The 16460-nt window shown below is 39.3% G+C and overlaps 1 protein-coding gene across 1 annotated transcript in view; it reads right to left on the bottom strand.

Moving 5' to 3' along the window:
- Positions 1-16106, bottom strand: part of LOC110988538 (peroxisomal acyl-coenzyme A oxidase 1-like) — a 16716-nt gene extending 610 nt beyond the window's left edge. Inside the window, exons 1-6 of the mRNA XM_087135531.1 lie at positions 16041-16106; positions 10075-10275; positions 7778-7937; positions 2304-2458; positions 770-877; positions 4-152 (exon numbers count right to left, since the gene is read on the bottom strand). Of these exons, the coding sequence (XP_086991657.1) occupies positions 4-152; positions 770-877; positions 2304-2458; positions 7778-7937; positions 10075-10258 (756 nt within the window). The 5' untranslated portion in view covers positions 10259-10275; positions 16041-16106. The remainder of the gene's footprint in view (positions 1-3; positions 153-769; positions 878-2303; positions 2459-7777; positions 7938-10074; positions 10276-16040) is intronic.
- Positions 16107-16460: the final 354 nt, after the last annotated feature.

Raw genomic sequence — 16460 nt, 5'->3', positions numbered from 1 at the left:
CACATAACCGGTGACTAGACAGCAAGGCTTACCTGGAAGCACACTGTGATCCTTCAGACTTCTCAGCTGCACCATGAAGGCGTGTGGGCCGTACTTCTTTCCCCCTATAATCAGCTGTGCCATCAGAATAACATGGGTGGAAGTTTTGCCCACTGAAATATATCAACACAAACAGAAATGTTAAAATCCTTGCAGAACTACACTTGCATGTAGTTTCACTGACCATTTTGGTGAATACAGGTGCATGTACCAGCAAAGGCACATATGCAACCTTGCACACTTTCCATTTCATGCTTACACCTAAATTGGTTTAGCTTGTGATATTCGTTTTCTTCTGTATGTTATTAGCATATAAACTTTCTTTCAATATCATTTCACTGTTTTTAGCCCACACTGCCCCAGCACACAGTCAAATTCACATGAGGGGTCGTTCTGGCTCTGACTGGCAGCAATGTCAATTCATATATGTTTCAGCTGGATACTTTGAACTGCACATGTCTGATTTCTGGGGTAATTTGCATATGTAATGAGGGCCATACCGGTAGAATTCTAAATTTGAGCATGACTCATGGCATAATGGTATTTGGTGTTTTAGCTTAGGACTAGTACCAACAAGACAAACACAAGTGGCAACTATTGTCATTATGAAGGCATATCTTGCCTCTATCACTTGCTAGGGGACTGGTACAGTACCGCAGAGGCTGGAGTTTCAAGTCCACTTCATCTCTGCTGTACCTGTGGATTAAACACTCTGCATCAATGAACTTACATGCTCCTGGCCACCATTTCATGGATGATAGGTTAGGAGTGTTGAGGACAAACTCCTCGGTGGACGGAATGTATGTTGCTGTGGTCTCCAATCCAGGAAGGTAAGTACCTACACATTAGAGGTAGGAAAAAAAGCCTTACCAACAGAGGTACACGTACATGTGGTTTCCCTTCTGAAAATTATTTCATCACTTAACTGGTATTTATAATAATTGATAGGAGTTTTATTTTACCCAACCCATAAAATAAGTACAAGTACTACTCCTGTACAGAGAGTGAGATGAGCACTTAATTGATTAAAGGCAGTGGATATTTATCAGCAGCTGTCGCCACTAAACTTACCTTTATGATATTTTTCTCCGGGCACATGTGCAGTAACTGTTTGAACCTCTTGCCAGGACAAATCTTAGTTTGGTTCTTCTCTAACATACATGTACATGGTCTTTGTGACTTCACATTCATAAGTTAGGAATAACACCATTGTTCAATTTTGGACGTTTTCTCCTTTAAAAATATCTTCCAGAACCATGAATCGGGAAAAAAAGTACTACTCTGTAATTACACGTGTAAATGTTGAGTCAAATTTCAAAATCAGATGAGAAGAAAAATCTTAATTTGGGGGGATGATCAAAAAAAGTCCAGCCGGGGATCAAACCCAGCTGGGCCAGTTTCTTTTGATATTAAGATGCACACACTATATCCACAAGACCACCACACCTACTTGGCATTCAGTAAGTATAGTACACAAGTGTACAGTACTCATATTCACCAAAGAGGGCACTGTCTGCTAGAAGCTGGCTAAATACTGTTTAGCTACATTTGCCGGCAACAGCTAAATATTGTCTTGATTAAAATATTAATTAAAAAAAGAAAAAGCCTGTTGAAGGAGTAAGATCTTCGCGTGCCACATATTTGCATGCATTACACAATTACTTTCAGTCTGTTTCAATTCTTGTCATTCTGTTTTGCCTGACTACATGTTACGGATATGTAAGGTTGGTGCACATACAAGTACTGGGGAGGTGGGCCAGTCTTCTTTTTTGTTTGGTTTAGTGGTCATCTTTACGTTGGGGTATTTTTGCATTGTTTTGTGTTCTCCTCTAACCTTGCCCTGCACCGGTCTTATAATTTGTAAGTGTACTTAGTATTAAAGAGCACCTCTAAGGAAAACATGTTTTCTCTGCTTTTATCTGTTTAAATAAATATGGAAGCATCCAAATCAAACACAGTGTCATTTGTCTTCAGAGCTTTACTATAACAAGCTAAAAAGGGCTTTTTTTCTGTTCATGCCAAGATGCAAATTCTGAATGTTGATAGCATCATTCAGAGAAAACAGAGAAAAAGAGGAGAACCCTCGTCCTGTGTTCGTAGTGGAAAATCCCTTGCGCATGCCAAACAATGGTGCCTGGTACCTTCATGCTTAGGTTACCGGTCAGATATCAACCACTGGTTGACTTGCCCCAGGGGCAGGCAAATGTTTGCTGATACAACGACTATTTCTGGCCCCTCGGCATCAACCTCTTGGTCAAACTCACCGTGGCCTAACTCTGTCTGTGCATATGTCCCCAGCATCTGTACATCCTGAGCTTTACTCAGCCAGCGTTCCTTCTGTTCCTCTGTGGCCTGGTTCTCAATGAAGGTGACAAACATCAAGTCGTGGACACCAAAAGTCAAGTCATTGGACAGGGCCCTAGATGAATAAAAAATGGGAAATAAAAAAGTGATCATATCATTGCCACATTTTGTGTTTCTAAACCAGGTGGAAATTTGCACAAGTTCACTGTACTAAACCACTGATGCCTTGTTATCACTGTGTAACCATTTCAAGGAAAGTTTAGCATGAAAGCAAGTCTGGTACGAGCCAATTTGGCTCATCAAGCCGGTGTTTATCTCCGGTTTCCTTGGCATGAAATGACTGAGAATATTGCTATTCCCCCTTGGATGGGATGCCAGTCCATCGCAGGTTGCTTCCCCAGCTAATGCTGGTACCCATTTATACTCCTGGGTGGAGAGAGGCAAGCAGGGGTAAAGAGGCTTGCCAAGGGCCACAACATACTGCCAGCAGCTGGATTCGAACCTCCAACTCTATGATTGGAAGCCACAAACCCTAACCACTTGGCCACATGCCCCCTTAGCATGAAAACATAGAAAAAAATTAAAAACTGCAGTTTCATAAAATTCAATCCTTGGACAACTGACACGGTGGAAAAGAATGTGTTAATACATTCAACAAAGATAAGAATCACTGACTAGCAGAAGTGTCCTGATAGTAAAACCATATCACTAACTGCTGGCTGAAAGGAGGCAAATGAAAGAAAAGAAGGAATAATGTAATGTGCCCGGGGTGTGCTTTTGCTGGATTCGAAGCCTTGACTCCTGATCATAGGGTAAGGGGTTCTCATCCAGAATGGGCATGTACTGTGTGTGACCTGGTCATATTTGCCTCTTCCCCGTCGGGGGGGGGATATAAGCAGGAAATGGGTACCTGCGAGGGAAGGTTAAGTTTTCATGTACATTTGAATACATGTAGCAATATTGAGCAGAGTACATGTACTGATCAGAACAGATACTAATCAGAAGTCACCCCAATTTGTTATTCTGATCCAGTGGCTACCGATGATTCCAAAGACTTCACCACTGTTGCCTCACTTGATGTTTACAAATGCCAGGTCAATTAGGAACCAAATAGATGATCTTCAATTACTGCTCAATACTACTGGCATTGATGTGGCAGCCATCACAGAGACTTGGTTGGATAATGCCTCTACACAAATGGCAAACATTAATGGATTTCACGTTTGATGAATGTCATATATGTGGAGTACTTTTGTATGTTGCAAATCATCCCAACGTGCAATTACTACCTAGGCATACTTGCAATTTAGAATGTTTGCAGATAAAAATTAATTTAAAATTTTCCAAACGTTCATGAAGTAATCTCTATATCGGAGTTGTTTATTTCCCTCCTGGTGCAATATACAAACAAGATCTTATTGAGCACATTTATTGTGTGACGGATAGTATTGGGAGCATGGATATGTCAGTAATTATAATCTTAGTAGGAGATTTTAATGATCTAAAATATAATAGTATTGGAAATGAGTTGGCTATGACTCAATTAGTGTCATTTTTGACATGGAAGAATGCTGTATTGGACAAAGTGTTTACAAACTATCCAGCAACGTTTCAGAAAATTGGACGTTTAGCTCCAATGAGTGCAAGCGATCACTGTTGCATCACTGTTGAATCTGTGTCTCAACAATCTCCAAAAATAGATTATTACCCGGCTATATAGGGATTCTTTAGTTAGGCCTTTTGGCCACTGGATTTTTCATTATGACTGGCAAGAGGCTGTGATGTGATCGATCAGCATAATTTTTGTTTTCCAGAAGTTTTCTTTATCCAACGTAAGAAAGATAAACCCTCGATTACACCAGGTATAAAACGTTTAATCCAAGAATGTCAGGAAGTGTATGATAAAAGGCAAATGGATTCACGTAAGGTAAATGGAGATCATTAGGCAATAAAGTTCAACATTTAACTAGTGAGCAGAAATCTAAATATTATAATTTGATGGCATCATTCAGGTCTAATAAACCTTGTAAATGGCGTCAACAGTTGAAGAATATTGGCAATTTCAATTTGAAACCACGTATAGATTTACAATGTAACTTGCCTATTTGGAGCCTTCTATGATCCCAAGAAGATTCTTGAACAAACTAACAATCACTTTGCTGGTACATGTATTTGCAATTAGTTACCTGCTTTAGATAACATGCAGTTACCATGTTATCGGCCATCTGAACTACCACCTGTAATTTATCACTATCAAGTTTTAAAGTAACTTGATCACCTTTGTCAGAGCTCAGCCAACTTAGGTCTCGTATTCATGTGCAAATGTTTTTATCCCTAGTTTTGAATACAGTTTTTTTTTGAAAAGAGACAAATTAGTGTGTTTGATTGCCTTACCAACTGAGGTCTCACAGCCTTAATCCATCAAAAGCTGGTCATCATTAAGATCTGCCTGTTAAGGAATTTTCTGGAATTTCAGGCTATTCGTGGTGAAGGACAGCAACATGAATTTTCTGCTGAAATTGCCAATCCTTTGATACATTTATTCAACAATTGTGTCAGAGAAGGTTTTTCTGGACTTGTGGAGAACTGCTACACTTGTCCCTGAACCAAAGGGAAAAAAAATTACTTCTTTGGATCAGTTAACACCAATTGCACTCACTCCCATTTTTGCATGTGTATTTGAATCATTTATAGCCAAATTGATTTTACAAGATATCAAATCAAATTTAGACATTAAACAGTATGGCAATATGAACGGTTCTTATCTTGTAGATCTTTTAAATCTTTATCATTTCGGGAATTGATAAGCTGGGTCATTATGCACAATTATGTACATGTACAATTGACTTTACTAAAGCTTTCAATCAGGTTAATCATACAATTGTAATTCAAAAATTATTGAACCTTGGGTTCCCATCGTCTGCAGCTTTCTTACAACACGTACCCAAAACACTACATTGAATGGACAGATCTCATCCATGTGTAAAATCACATGTGGGGTACTTCAATGCACACGGTTGGGTCCTACTGGTATTATGTTTTTGATACTTGTTAATGATGTTGCAATAGATCGTTGCAGACAATGGATGTACATGTATGTGCACATGGACAATCTGACTCTCAGGCAAGTTCTAAAATTTAGAAATCAATCACAAATGCAATTTTATCTCATTAATCTATTTGAATGGTGTCAACAAAATGATGTGCTACCTAAGCCATCAAAATGTCAAACATGATTATCAGCTTTTTAAAATGCAACATTCCGAGATCTATACCTTTAGTATAATTGGATTTATAAGTTTACCCCACGTTTCACATTTCAAAATATTGGGAATTGCTATCCAGAATGATTTAAAGTGGCATTTGCATATTTCGGAAATAATTTCTAAAACTTCTCGAAAATTATATTAGACATGTATATTGTAAAATCTCAAAAAAGCCGATGTCCCTAAGTCTCACATGGTTGCAGTTTATATTTCATGCACTACCGGTAGGCCAATACTGGAATATGCATGCCCAGTGTGGCATTCATCCATCACCAACATGACCAAAGAACAAATTAATTTGATTGAAAGAGTGCAAAAGCAGGCTTGTTATATAATTTGGGGGCATCAATATAACAAGAGTTGTGAATTAGACAGTCTGAATTATTCATTAAATTTGGAAGAAAATTGCTTGCTTCCGACAGATTTCAGGATATGCTACCACCACGGCAAGAAAATAATACCTGACTTACACGTAGGAACAGAGCCACCTTCACTTTTGTGGTTTCAAGGTGTAACACTGAGCATCATATTATTATTATTATTATAAGCGTTCTTCCATACCTTCTTTAGCTAAAGAGTTGTAATTGGTTGTTAACTGTAGTCTTGTAACTGTGATAGTTTTAATAATGTATTACATATACTTTTTATTCATTATTATTTGTAAATTTGAATGTCTTTTTGGACAACTACTCAAGGGGCCAAGATGGTTGTTAGGAACTGACTGGTACATGGCCCCAGTGGGCAGGGATAGTAATGAAGTTACACCTTGAGCATAGTACTGGCGGACATGAGCACTTTATATTCACTGTTATTATCAATGGGTCAATTCACAGAACAGTGCTTCACCATAAGGTTGCTGCAGAGGGACCATTTTTTCAGGTTACAATCAAGAAAAGCATGACCGACCGCCTTGCTGCGATTTGCATTTGAGTGTGGTGTACATGTAGACAATACATGTAGACAATATGGGGAGATATTTGATGCATTTAGGACATTCCACAGAATAGAAAGAAAAAAGGGATTAATTAAAACTGCTACTCGAAAAAAAAAAACATTCTGTTTCCCTGACAAACAAACATCAGGACTAATTCAAGTTCCCAAAGAGCAGCCAACAAATAGAATTGTTATACCACGGTCTTAGAAAGTGAATTTTTATTGGTCGCAAATTGAGCATGTACATGTATTATTCACACGTCATGCGCACTTGCGATATTGGCAGGCAGCAAAAAATGATGGATAATGGTGATCTTTCCCACAATTGATGTGTCGTGTAATTGTGTAATTGTACGGTCATCTTGGGTACAAGGGTGGAGAGCTGCGGTGCACAGTTCTAGCGCCTATTATTGTAGGAGATGTGCATTGAGTGGGGGACATTGAAGCACTTTGTCCATTTGCATGTGTTATTTTCTTTAGTCTGACAATAATAGAGTTTAGCAGGTCTCTGTTCGTGTACCCAGCTATGTTAATGGAACACGAATATGCTCCAATCACTGTTTATGCTACAATTGCCATTATTTTATAAAATGCTCATGCCATTGTCTCTTCTCGTATGATCTTCAATCTTGTCTATACTTTTCAACGGAATTTGGTGTTGAAATTCAACCAGTTGACAAAATTCCAGTGCTTTATGAATCCCATGTTTCCCAAGTAATTTAACCAGTTTGTTATGAATCCTAGATTTCTTCATCCCCCCCCCAAAAAAGTCAACAAATGATATCACAATCAATCATTTTCCTTTTAATTTAATATCTAATTCATTGTTAAAGTGTTTCAATTTGTCAAAGTGTTTTGATTTAAGTTATCTAGTAATAAAATATGCATATATTACACATAAAACTGTTACAGTTTAATCTATGACTATGGTATAACAAAACAACTGTTGCCTGCTGTGACGGGGTCCATGGGTTTTGTACACCCTCGGGGGACAATTGTACACCGCAGGAAACAATTGGTAACTGTCGCCCATTTCCTAAAACTGCACTGCCAAAACTGGCCTTCCCATGGCAACCGCTTGGCTGTGCACTGCATTGCGCATCACCCGTATTTGTTAAACAACGAGACTGAAGCATGCTAGTTTGAGCACAAAAGACTGTTGGAGTGTACATGTACAAGTACCTTGGACCACATGACAGCAAACAACTTGAACACTCTGTTTTCACCCTGTTTACCTGTAGATATAATCCCAGACCTCTGAGAATGTGATGTTGTGAACCTTCTTGAAGTCAATTAGCCGAATGGATCGCTCCACACCGATGTCAAAGGTCTCCACAGAGGTTCTGATGTAGCGGTCTCGCTCACTGAACACTGGGTCTGCAAACAGACAGGATTCTGGCATCGCAAGAAAACAGATGAAATAATTGTAAAACCATAAATGGACCAAAAGGAGAAAGAACAATGAGATTTAGATAAGCAACAACATATCAGTGCTTTACAAGGTCTTCAATAGGGCTGCAATGATTCCCTGATGCATCGATAATCGCTATTCTAAAATGCCATGATATACAGCATTGTGATACAAAAATGTGAATCAAAATATTTGGGGGGAAGGGGGAATTACATGTATGATAAAATGTGCAGTAAATTGAAAATAAAGTTATGTCTGATAGTAATTTAAAATATATAGCTTTATATTTTTAATATCGCCTAAACTGACATGACTGATTTCTCTTGCAAGAAATAGTTTGGATGGGTTTAGCATCACGGACAACTCGCCGCACTTGCATATACATGTACTGTACATGACTTGGACCTATCTGGTAATAGAATGCAGGTGACAGTCGGGCGTGCATCATGCCGCCAACTCACCCCAATCTCGGTGTCAAAAGGAAATTGGATGCATATCGGACATTATCATTCCATTAATTTGTTAAACTGCACCAGTTTATCAGGTTTAGACAGTTTTTTCCTTCCTTGCGTAAGCGCCATTTTCTCTATGCGGTGCACGATCTTTGGTTCAGACATCGAACAGTACTACATGTAGAGCTACATTTAAGTACAGTACATGCCTACACTGGTGTGGCTAGGCTCGAAGCCCAAGCCTTGTGTGTAAACAGCATCTCGGGATCAGCCGGTCATTGTGTTGTGAAACATCACTATTCATACATGTACCTGTGTCAGTGAGACTCCTCACAGCCGTTCGTGTGTGATTAAAAGTAGTGACAAACAATCTCCACTGTTACTTGCAGCAGCACATATTTCACAGTGAATTTACGGCTTGAAATAAGATTAGTACATTTTTGCTTTCGTCGACGCAATAGCAGTTTCGTGACAACAGGTGCGGAGTGCGCAAACCTTTTGTGCTATCATGCGGGTTTTGTATGAGTTTTCAGACAATTTTGGGATATTAATTTATCGAAATGTCAGTACAACACAAATATATAATTGTTTGAAGAGGTTCTGACTTGGACACAATCTTGGACAAGACTGATCCTCAAATTATAATTCCGCAGAAAAAAAAGTGGATGGAACACACCGCAGACTATCAAAATCACTTTTTAATCAAAAGAAAATAAGATTCTCCATCCTAAAATTTTTGACCCAAAACTTAGAAGAAAAAGAAAGATGCCACCCACTTACCCAACTTATTTTTTCAATGTAACAGGAAGAATGGCTATTATTTTGTTTGGTCTGATGTTAATAAACCAGAAACACTTAGAGAAATAAATGCAGTTCTATGTTTAATTTTGTGACTCATCTTGCAGAAGCTTCTTGTTCCCATCACCTTTACCACTGGTAAGTTACCTAGTGGATTGTTTTAAAAACTTGGTTTCAGGGACAATAAGCTCTTTGAAAACGAAACAGGGAACAGCAGGTGGATGTCAACCTTGACTCTGAGTTGAATAGATAGTTTTGGGAATGTACATGTATGTTGCGATTTCCCAACTGATTTCCTTGGAAGTGGATTCCAAGCTGTACATGTAGAGTAGTGACCACAGATTCAAAACCACACAGGACATGAATTTCTACGCTTAATACTTGGAAGAAGTGGAATGAATTTGGCACGGCTCAGCAATCATGGCAATATCGTGCATTAAAGGGGACGTTGGCCTACTATTTTGCAAAAACTGCATGTGACTTCCAAATAAATCTCGGAACAAATCTGTAGCTCTTAACAACAGCATTAGGGATTTAGCTGGTTTAGTAGTTGACTCAAAGTTTTCCATTTTTAGGAGGAAATTAGCTATCAGCTATTTGAGTTTATTGAAAATCTCAGGAAATATCTGTTTACCTACATGTACATGTACAGGTACATTTATATGTACTTCTGGATGGCTGACTGAATGACTGGCAAAGCCCATTTGTGCATGCATCTAGAATACACACAGAAATTCAGCATTTTCTGGTAACACTCGTTAGTATCATTGTTAAACCGGATAAACCCCCCGTTGAATCTTGTGGGCATGGGACATAGAGGCCCCAACCTTTCTCACCCTTGCATGTCACAGCCTGTATATGCTACACTTACCAATGTGTCGTCTGCGCGCTGTTCTGTCCTGCCCCCCGTCAATCATGTATGTCATCCGTGTGACCAGGTCCTTAGTCAAGGTGGCCCGGTCCCTCTCCTGCTGAAGCAAGGGGTTCACTATCTGTGGGATGACTCCAGCCCCAATGTCATCTGTTATCATGGTGTCATGCTGCGGTTGGGCCATAACTTCAACTTAATCACCTGCATGGGCGACAATGGACAATTCACCATCGTTTTCACTAACTGAAACAAAGTTACTGTGAGCAGACATGACTTTCTGAATTTCAGTTGCGTGATAAACAAATTTGCTTTGTACAACCTGATCGACACCTGGGTGTGCCCACACACAGCCAACACTGACAAGCTGCAAAATAACTGTGGTTTTTATGAACTGACATGCAAGCATGAAGCAGATATACATCTTGGTTTTTACACAAATTCACTCTGTTCTTTCTATTTGTGGAGTTGTGTGTAGTACATGTATATATCGATACGTGGAAAACCTTTGACAGGGAAACTTCAACAATTTTCACTTTGTAAAAACAAAAATGCACTGAATTTCCTTAAACAGTGCTCATTCAGTTTGTAACAACCGAAAATGCGCAGTTCTGTTATTTTCGTTCAAATACGGCAAAAGAAGCGTACTCTACATGTGAAAGTACCACCCAGTGTCTGCTGCATCAGCAACAAACTGATACAATGTACCACCTACAGCACAACTCTGTGCTGGGGACATGTAAACACTATCCAGCTGTGCGTGAGAACTGAAAGGTTTAATTGCCTATTCCCCTCAACTCACCTCCCACTGACTCTAGTCTCTGTTTGCTTTGTAAACACACACAAAGTCCAAGAAGTCTGTGGAGGTGGACCATGTTTGAACTTAAAAGTTGGGTACTGTGTACGTACTGTTGTACCTGCAAATACTGTTCTGTGGGCCCTCCCCAGAGTGTTCAAATCATACAAATATATAAAAAAACCTGTTCAAACGATTCATGAAATCAGCATTTTGTTGCAATTGGCTGTTTGTAACAAAAGTTGGCTGTTAAATTATTTTGCCATTTTCGTAAGAGTTGAAATGTGAGACACAAAATAATGCGGTCAGCAAGTGCTTAAACTGTGTATATGTACTTGTTCACAAGTACATGTGCAGGTGCAATGTACATGTACAGTTGTGCATGTATTCATCATGTGCTCGACTTTAGATAAACTCCTAAGGGCCTGCCTCTGGCTCACGATCAGTGATCTTGCACTGGTTCACTGACACTAGAACCCACTTAATAGATGGTGCGAACCAGCTTCGGGATCACTGATTGCGATCCAGATCCATGTCAAACAAACAAGCCCATTTGCAGACACAACTTTGCGTGACCTTGGGTCAGTGCCAGGTGAAAATACATGCATTTTACATTCCTTTTTTTTATTTTAATTTATCACTTTTACTTTCGTGGTCAAAGGCCAAATTGTGGTAAAATTACAATTGATTAAAAATATAAAAATTACAAAAGGAATGTACATATAAATATAAAAACAACAATTAGCAACATCAAGTTTAAATTATAAATATAGGATATTGGAGAAAGTACATAAAAAAATACATTTGAAATAAAAATTTACTGACTAAAATTTACGACTACAGATAAAAAACTGATAAAAAGATATTACCAATATTATAAATAGACAAAATGACAAAAAACGGAGTGAGCAGGATAGTAAGGAAACAGGGTTGGAACTGTCGTACGTAGATGACATACAGAATGATTATGTTGATGATAAACCTCAGACTGAGACTATAAAATAAGTCAGTAAAATATGGAATAGGACTGTTTTTGAAACAAGAAGTCCTGGTACGCAGCTGGGAGATATCATGGGCATTAAGGTGAATGCACTTTTGCACGGTAACAGTGCGTTCACCTCAGGTTGTTTCACCGCCCTGGCCAAAAGTCTTGCAGAAGTCGCGTCCTCCTATAAGCTAATGAGATTTGGCATTTGTTTTATTTCACACTGCATTTTGTAAATTTGCCTTTACTACTCTGTGCACTTTTGAGTGAGCTGGTGAAAAATGCAAAAACATCCAATCTAAATAATGCAAACTTACCTTTATCAACACATACAACCAGTAACTACATGTATATGCACATTACGTACGCCACATGATATAGGTTTATGTGGTGACTCTGTGTGTGTGTGTGTGTGCAAATGTGGAAAATGTACATGTATACCCTGTGTGTGAGGGTATACACATGTATGCCAGGGATGAATAATTTGATTCTGGACATTTGGGAGCATTGCAGGTGAATGAACGGGGTCTTGATGTATGGATAGGTACACTTGAAATGCCTTCTGTAAACAGATTACAATTAATATTATAATCACAGGGAAATCTGGAATGAACTCTGCGGCCAAGTTTGAATGGAAATCTGAAAACATATTGAACTTTGCACACACTACCAACATGACAGCATACATGTACCTGCAACAAACTATGGATGGTTCAACAAACTTTGAGATGTTTCATGGCTGAATTATAAACGGTGTGAGACAAATACAATTTTCAAACCAGAATCCTTGAAAATACACCCTAATGTCCCATCTAAGCCCATTTTCATATTTCATTAGCCATTTTGAAAGCAATAAAGGTTTTGGTTTCACACTTAGAGGAAACCTCATTAAAAGCTCCATCGGTGGACGTCTTCAAGACATACCCCTAGAACTGTGGGGTCCGACATCCACTCCGCTCCCGGAGTGGGGCTACTAACTTGGGGCTAATAACTAGCCCCAAGATTGGAGCTCTTTTTTTTTTACTTGCACTTTATGTTTTACTTCCTTTCTTTAGCACAAAATTAACATCCCCCTTGCTCCGCGTGAATATCCAGAAGTGGACTTTGCCGAGTATCACTCAGCGTAGATAAGATAGATGTAGGCCTAGCCCAGGTGGACTCCCTGACCATTCTACATTACGGAGGGACAGTCGTAATGAAATGAAGACAACGTCCAACCTGGGCTAGATGTAGGCCTAGACAAGAAATCCCCCAAAGGTCCAAGCCAATTAATTAGGCCCTTACTGATTGCATGGATTGGGGCCGATAAATCAGTAAAGTTCTGCAGAAAATTTCTTATAAACTCCTCAAAGTTTTGGCAGCACACACCTACCGGAAACGGCAGAATTCATAAAGAAATTTGCCAATACGGCATTTCATCCAAACACAAAAGAAGATTCTTAGCACGAGTTGAAACCTTTTGATAGGGGCCTACTTTACTACTGCAGCTGATCCGGGAGCTGTTTGGGCTTGCCAACTGTATGTAGTCTTGTATGCTCAAGACGTTGTTGTGTTTTTGATACGCGAGAGGGCGCTCACAAGACGAATAGCTAGAACGCACGAACCACAACCAGCCACGTTGCGGGCAAAGATCGTTACTTTGGTCTTTGGTTGCGGGTGCACTGAATTATAAGCACCATTGAAACAGTGTAAAACTCAACTACGTTCGCAGCCCCGGTGCAAGCAACCGGAGTCCGTCAGGCCTTTCAAACATAAACAATATGTTTTGGGGTCATTCAGGTTTCAATTGATTCTGAATTTTTAGTAGGTTAACCATGAAATTTTTAATTATTCTCCCAGAAAAACTCACCCTCCAAAAAGTGAACGTTCCCAAGTCTCTCAGCAGCTATTTTTTCAAATGACATCCACTAATTTAACAGGCTCTTGGGACAATTTTTCAATAGCATTTTTCTCCCAGAGTGGGAGCCTTTAAATCTAGGTAATTCATTCCAGGTCATTCTTACACAATTCCACAATTTCTTGGGCCACACAATTTCTTCTTTTTTAAATAAACTGCAGGGGCACTTTTGAACGCCTCCTCCTGACGGAGAATTTCCCTTGAATTGCACGAATTGGGCAGTGCACCCTATTTCAGTGTGGTTCGTGCATTCCAGCTATTCATCTTGTGAGCGCCCTCTCGCGTATAAACAACACAACAACCGTATTTTCTAGGATTTGCGTCGGGGAGATGTTAATTAATTGTGGACTTTTACCCTTTCCGACGTGTATTATTAACAATGTATATTAATTGTTTGCACCCAAAGGCTTGTGAAAAAACAACAAGCGTACTCGGGTGGGACTCGAACCCACAACTTCCTGCTTTCTAGTGCGGACGTCTTAACCACTGAGTCGACCACCGAGCTTGCCGGCGTCAGCGGGCTGTGTATATATATATATATGAGTCGAGTCACTACGCGTCGGGCAGGGCGAAATCCAATATTAATTAAATTTTCCAAGGTGTAAATTCATCCTTGGAAATAATTGTTCGCGGTACCTGCTGCTACATTTGACTCGAATTAACAAGCTCGTCGAGTGGTTGAGACGTCTGCCCTAGCCTCCGTGGCTCATAGTAAGCAGGAAATCCGGCGTGGGTTCGAGTCCCACCCGAGTACGCACGGCATGTCAGGCTTGTGGATTTTTTCACTGGAGCCCTTGGGGGCAAACACTGAGTATGATATACATCGGGCAGCTAAATGCAATATTTATTAAATTATCACAACAACGTCTTGACCAAGATTGCAGAGGGTTGCTTTCATCATTATTAGGACCTATGTCACACATGCTGGACAATTACGTCTTATCTCTCTGCAGTTGTGACAATGCAGACATGACACTGGATCACTTGTACCACAAAGAATGGATTGTAATATGACAATGTGGTGTTTTTCTTCATTTCAAAAGAGCTCCGCACACACTCCGTGAAAATTAGCAAGAATAACACAGTATTGAAATTCCATACCAAGTTTACCGACATGTCGGTGTTTAGAATAGATCATTAGTCGGTATACTGCACTGTTCGGTATTGAAAAAATACCGCCACTATTCGGTAATTAGGCCTAGGCCTACATGTATACCGAAAAACTGCCCAAGCCAAGAGCCAGTTTGAAATTTAACAAAATAAGAAGAATAAGAATATTCTTACTTTTGGGGACGAAAATAGTGGTGACGATCGGTGTGAATCGAACCCTGCTGGGAGCGTGTCATGTGATCTCAGGATGTGCCCACTATGTCTAATGGAGATCAAAGAGGCTACTGAGCACTCAAATCTGGAGGTAGTAACAACCTTTAACAGGCTTATTTCTATATGCATGTCAATATGTCTACTTGTAGCCAGCTAAATCGACATAATCGGTTATAAATACCGTTTAGATAATTGTTGCAGGCGCCAGTTAAATATATACACTATTTAAAATGTGTCATGTTTGGCCCTAAATTAGCCCACGCATGCCAGGTAGACTCCCTGACCATAGTGAAGTCTGCACTGGCGTCCAACCCGGCATGCCCGGCATGCCCGGCTGGACTTTAAAACCCTGCGCTTCAAATGTTTTTTTTTTCTATTAAGTCTTTATGTGGGGGTTTTGTGGACGCTGGTCTTATAATCCCGTTATTATTAATTTTTGCACATAGATTTTGTTCTAAATGGTTTTAAGTTCCTACTAGTACATGGATGTCCTCTGCACCCTCAAGCCATTAAATAAAAAAAAAATAAAAAAAAACAGGAAAAGGTAGTGAGCTTTGACCCTTTGGTATGAAGAGAGGTAGGATTAGACGGGAGGTGCTTGCAGTTGGCCGTTAATTTATATTTTTCCCAATCAATTAACAAAAACCGGCGTGCACTACTGACGTTAGTGCCTCTATGCAGGGTATAGGCCCCACACCACCAATAACATATTGATGACTTGTACTTTGCCGATACTTGCCGAGCAAGGATTCCTTGCAAACCGAGTTCACAAACCAATATTTAACCTGGGGAGCTCAAGAAGTTTCAAACAGCCTGTTAGCATGGTTGGTGATTGGGGCATTGTTTATGTGTTTATTTTTTCAAATCAAAGAAAATGCCCTATAAAACTGGTCTTTGCGGGATAAAAAAAAATGAACAAAAGGTAAAATTTTTAATGGACAATACAATTTATTATACTCATAGAATACCTTATATTTTGAAAACATCACCAATTGTCACTGAGAAAAACTGATAATAACGTCATCTACATTGGGAGCGGACGCTACCGTGATGCATGGGTGAAAACGTTAAACTTGATAACTAGTCCATCTTCATACCCTTGGTTGAATGGCTCTTTGCTTGATACGTAAACAGTGTTATTGGAAACTGTTCGAAATCGGCATATTGTGTTTATTCAATGAATAAATCAACCAATTAATTTAATGATTGCTTATTAATTTGAAGAAACTTTTGAACAGTTTTACCTCATGTTTATTATGCCGTCTTGTCATGTAATATGATATTTGATGTAATTTATAGTAATGTTGTAATAATACAATTACATTGATATTTGTTTTTATTTAATTTTTATTTTGAAAATTCAAATGTGATTCGACCTCTGGGCTGCG

Source organism: Acanthaster planci, linkage group LG04, assembly GCF_054643075.1.
Source record: "Acanthaster planci isolate LZ-2023a linkage group LG04, COTS_SCS, whole genome shotgun sequence".
In the NCBI taxonomy this organism is placed as follows: Eukaryota; Metazoa; Echinodermata; class Asteroidea; order Valvatida; family Acanthasteridae; genus Acanthaster; species Acanthaster planci.
Note: the sequence above shows the minus strand (reverse complement) of the source record. Positions and strands in the feature narration are given on the sequence as shown.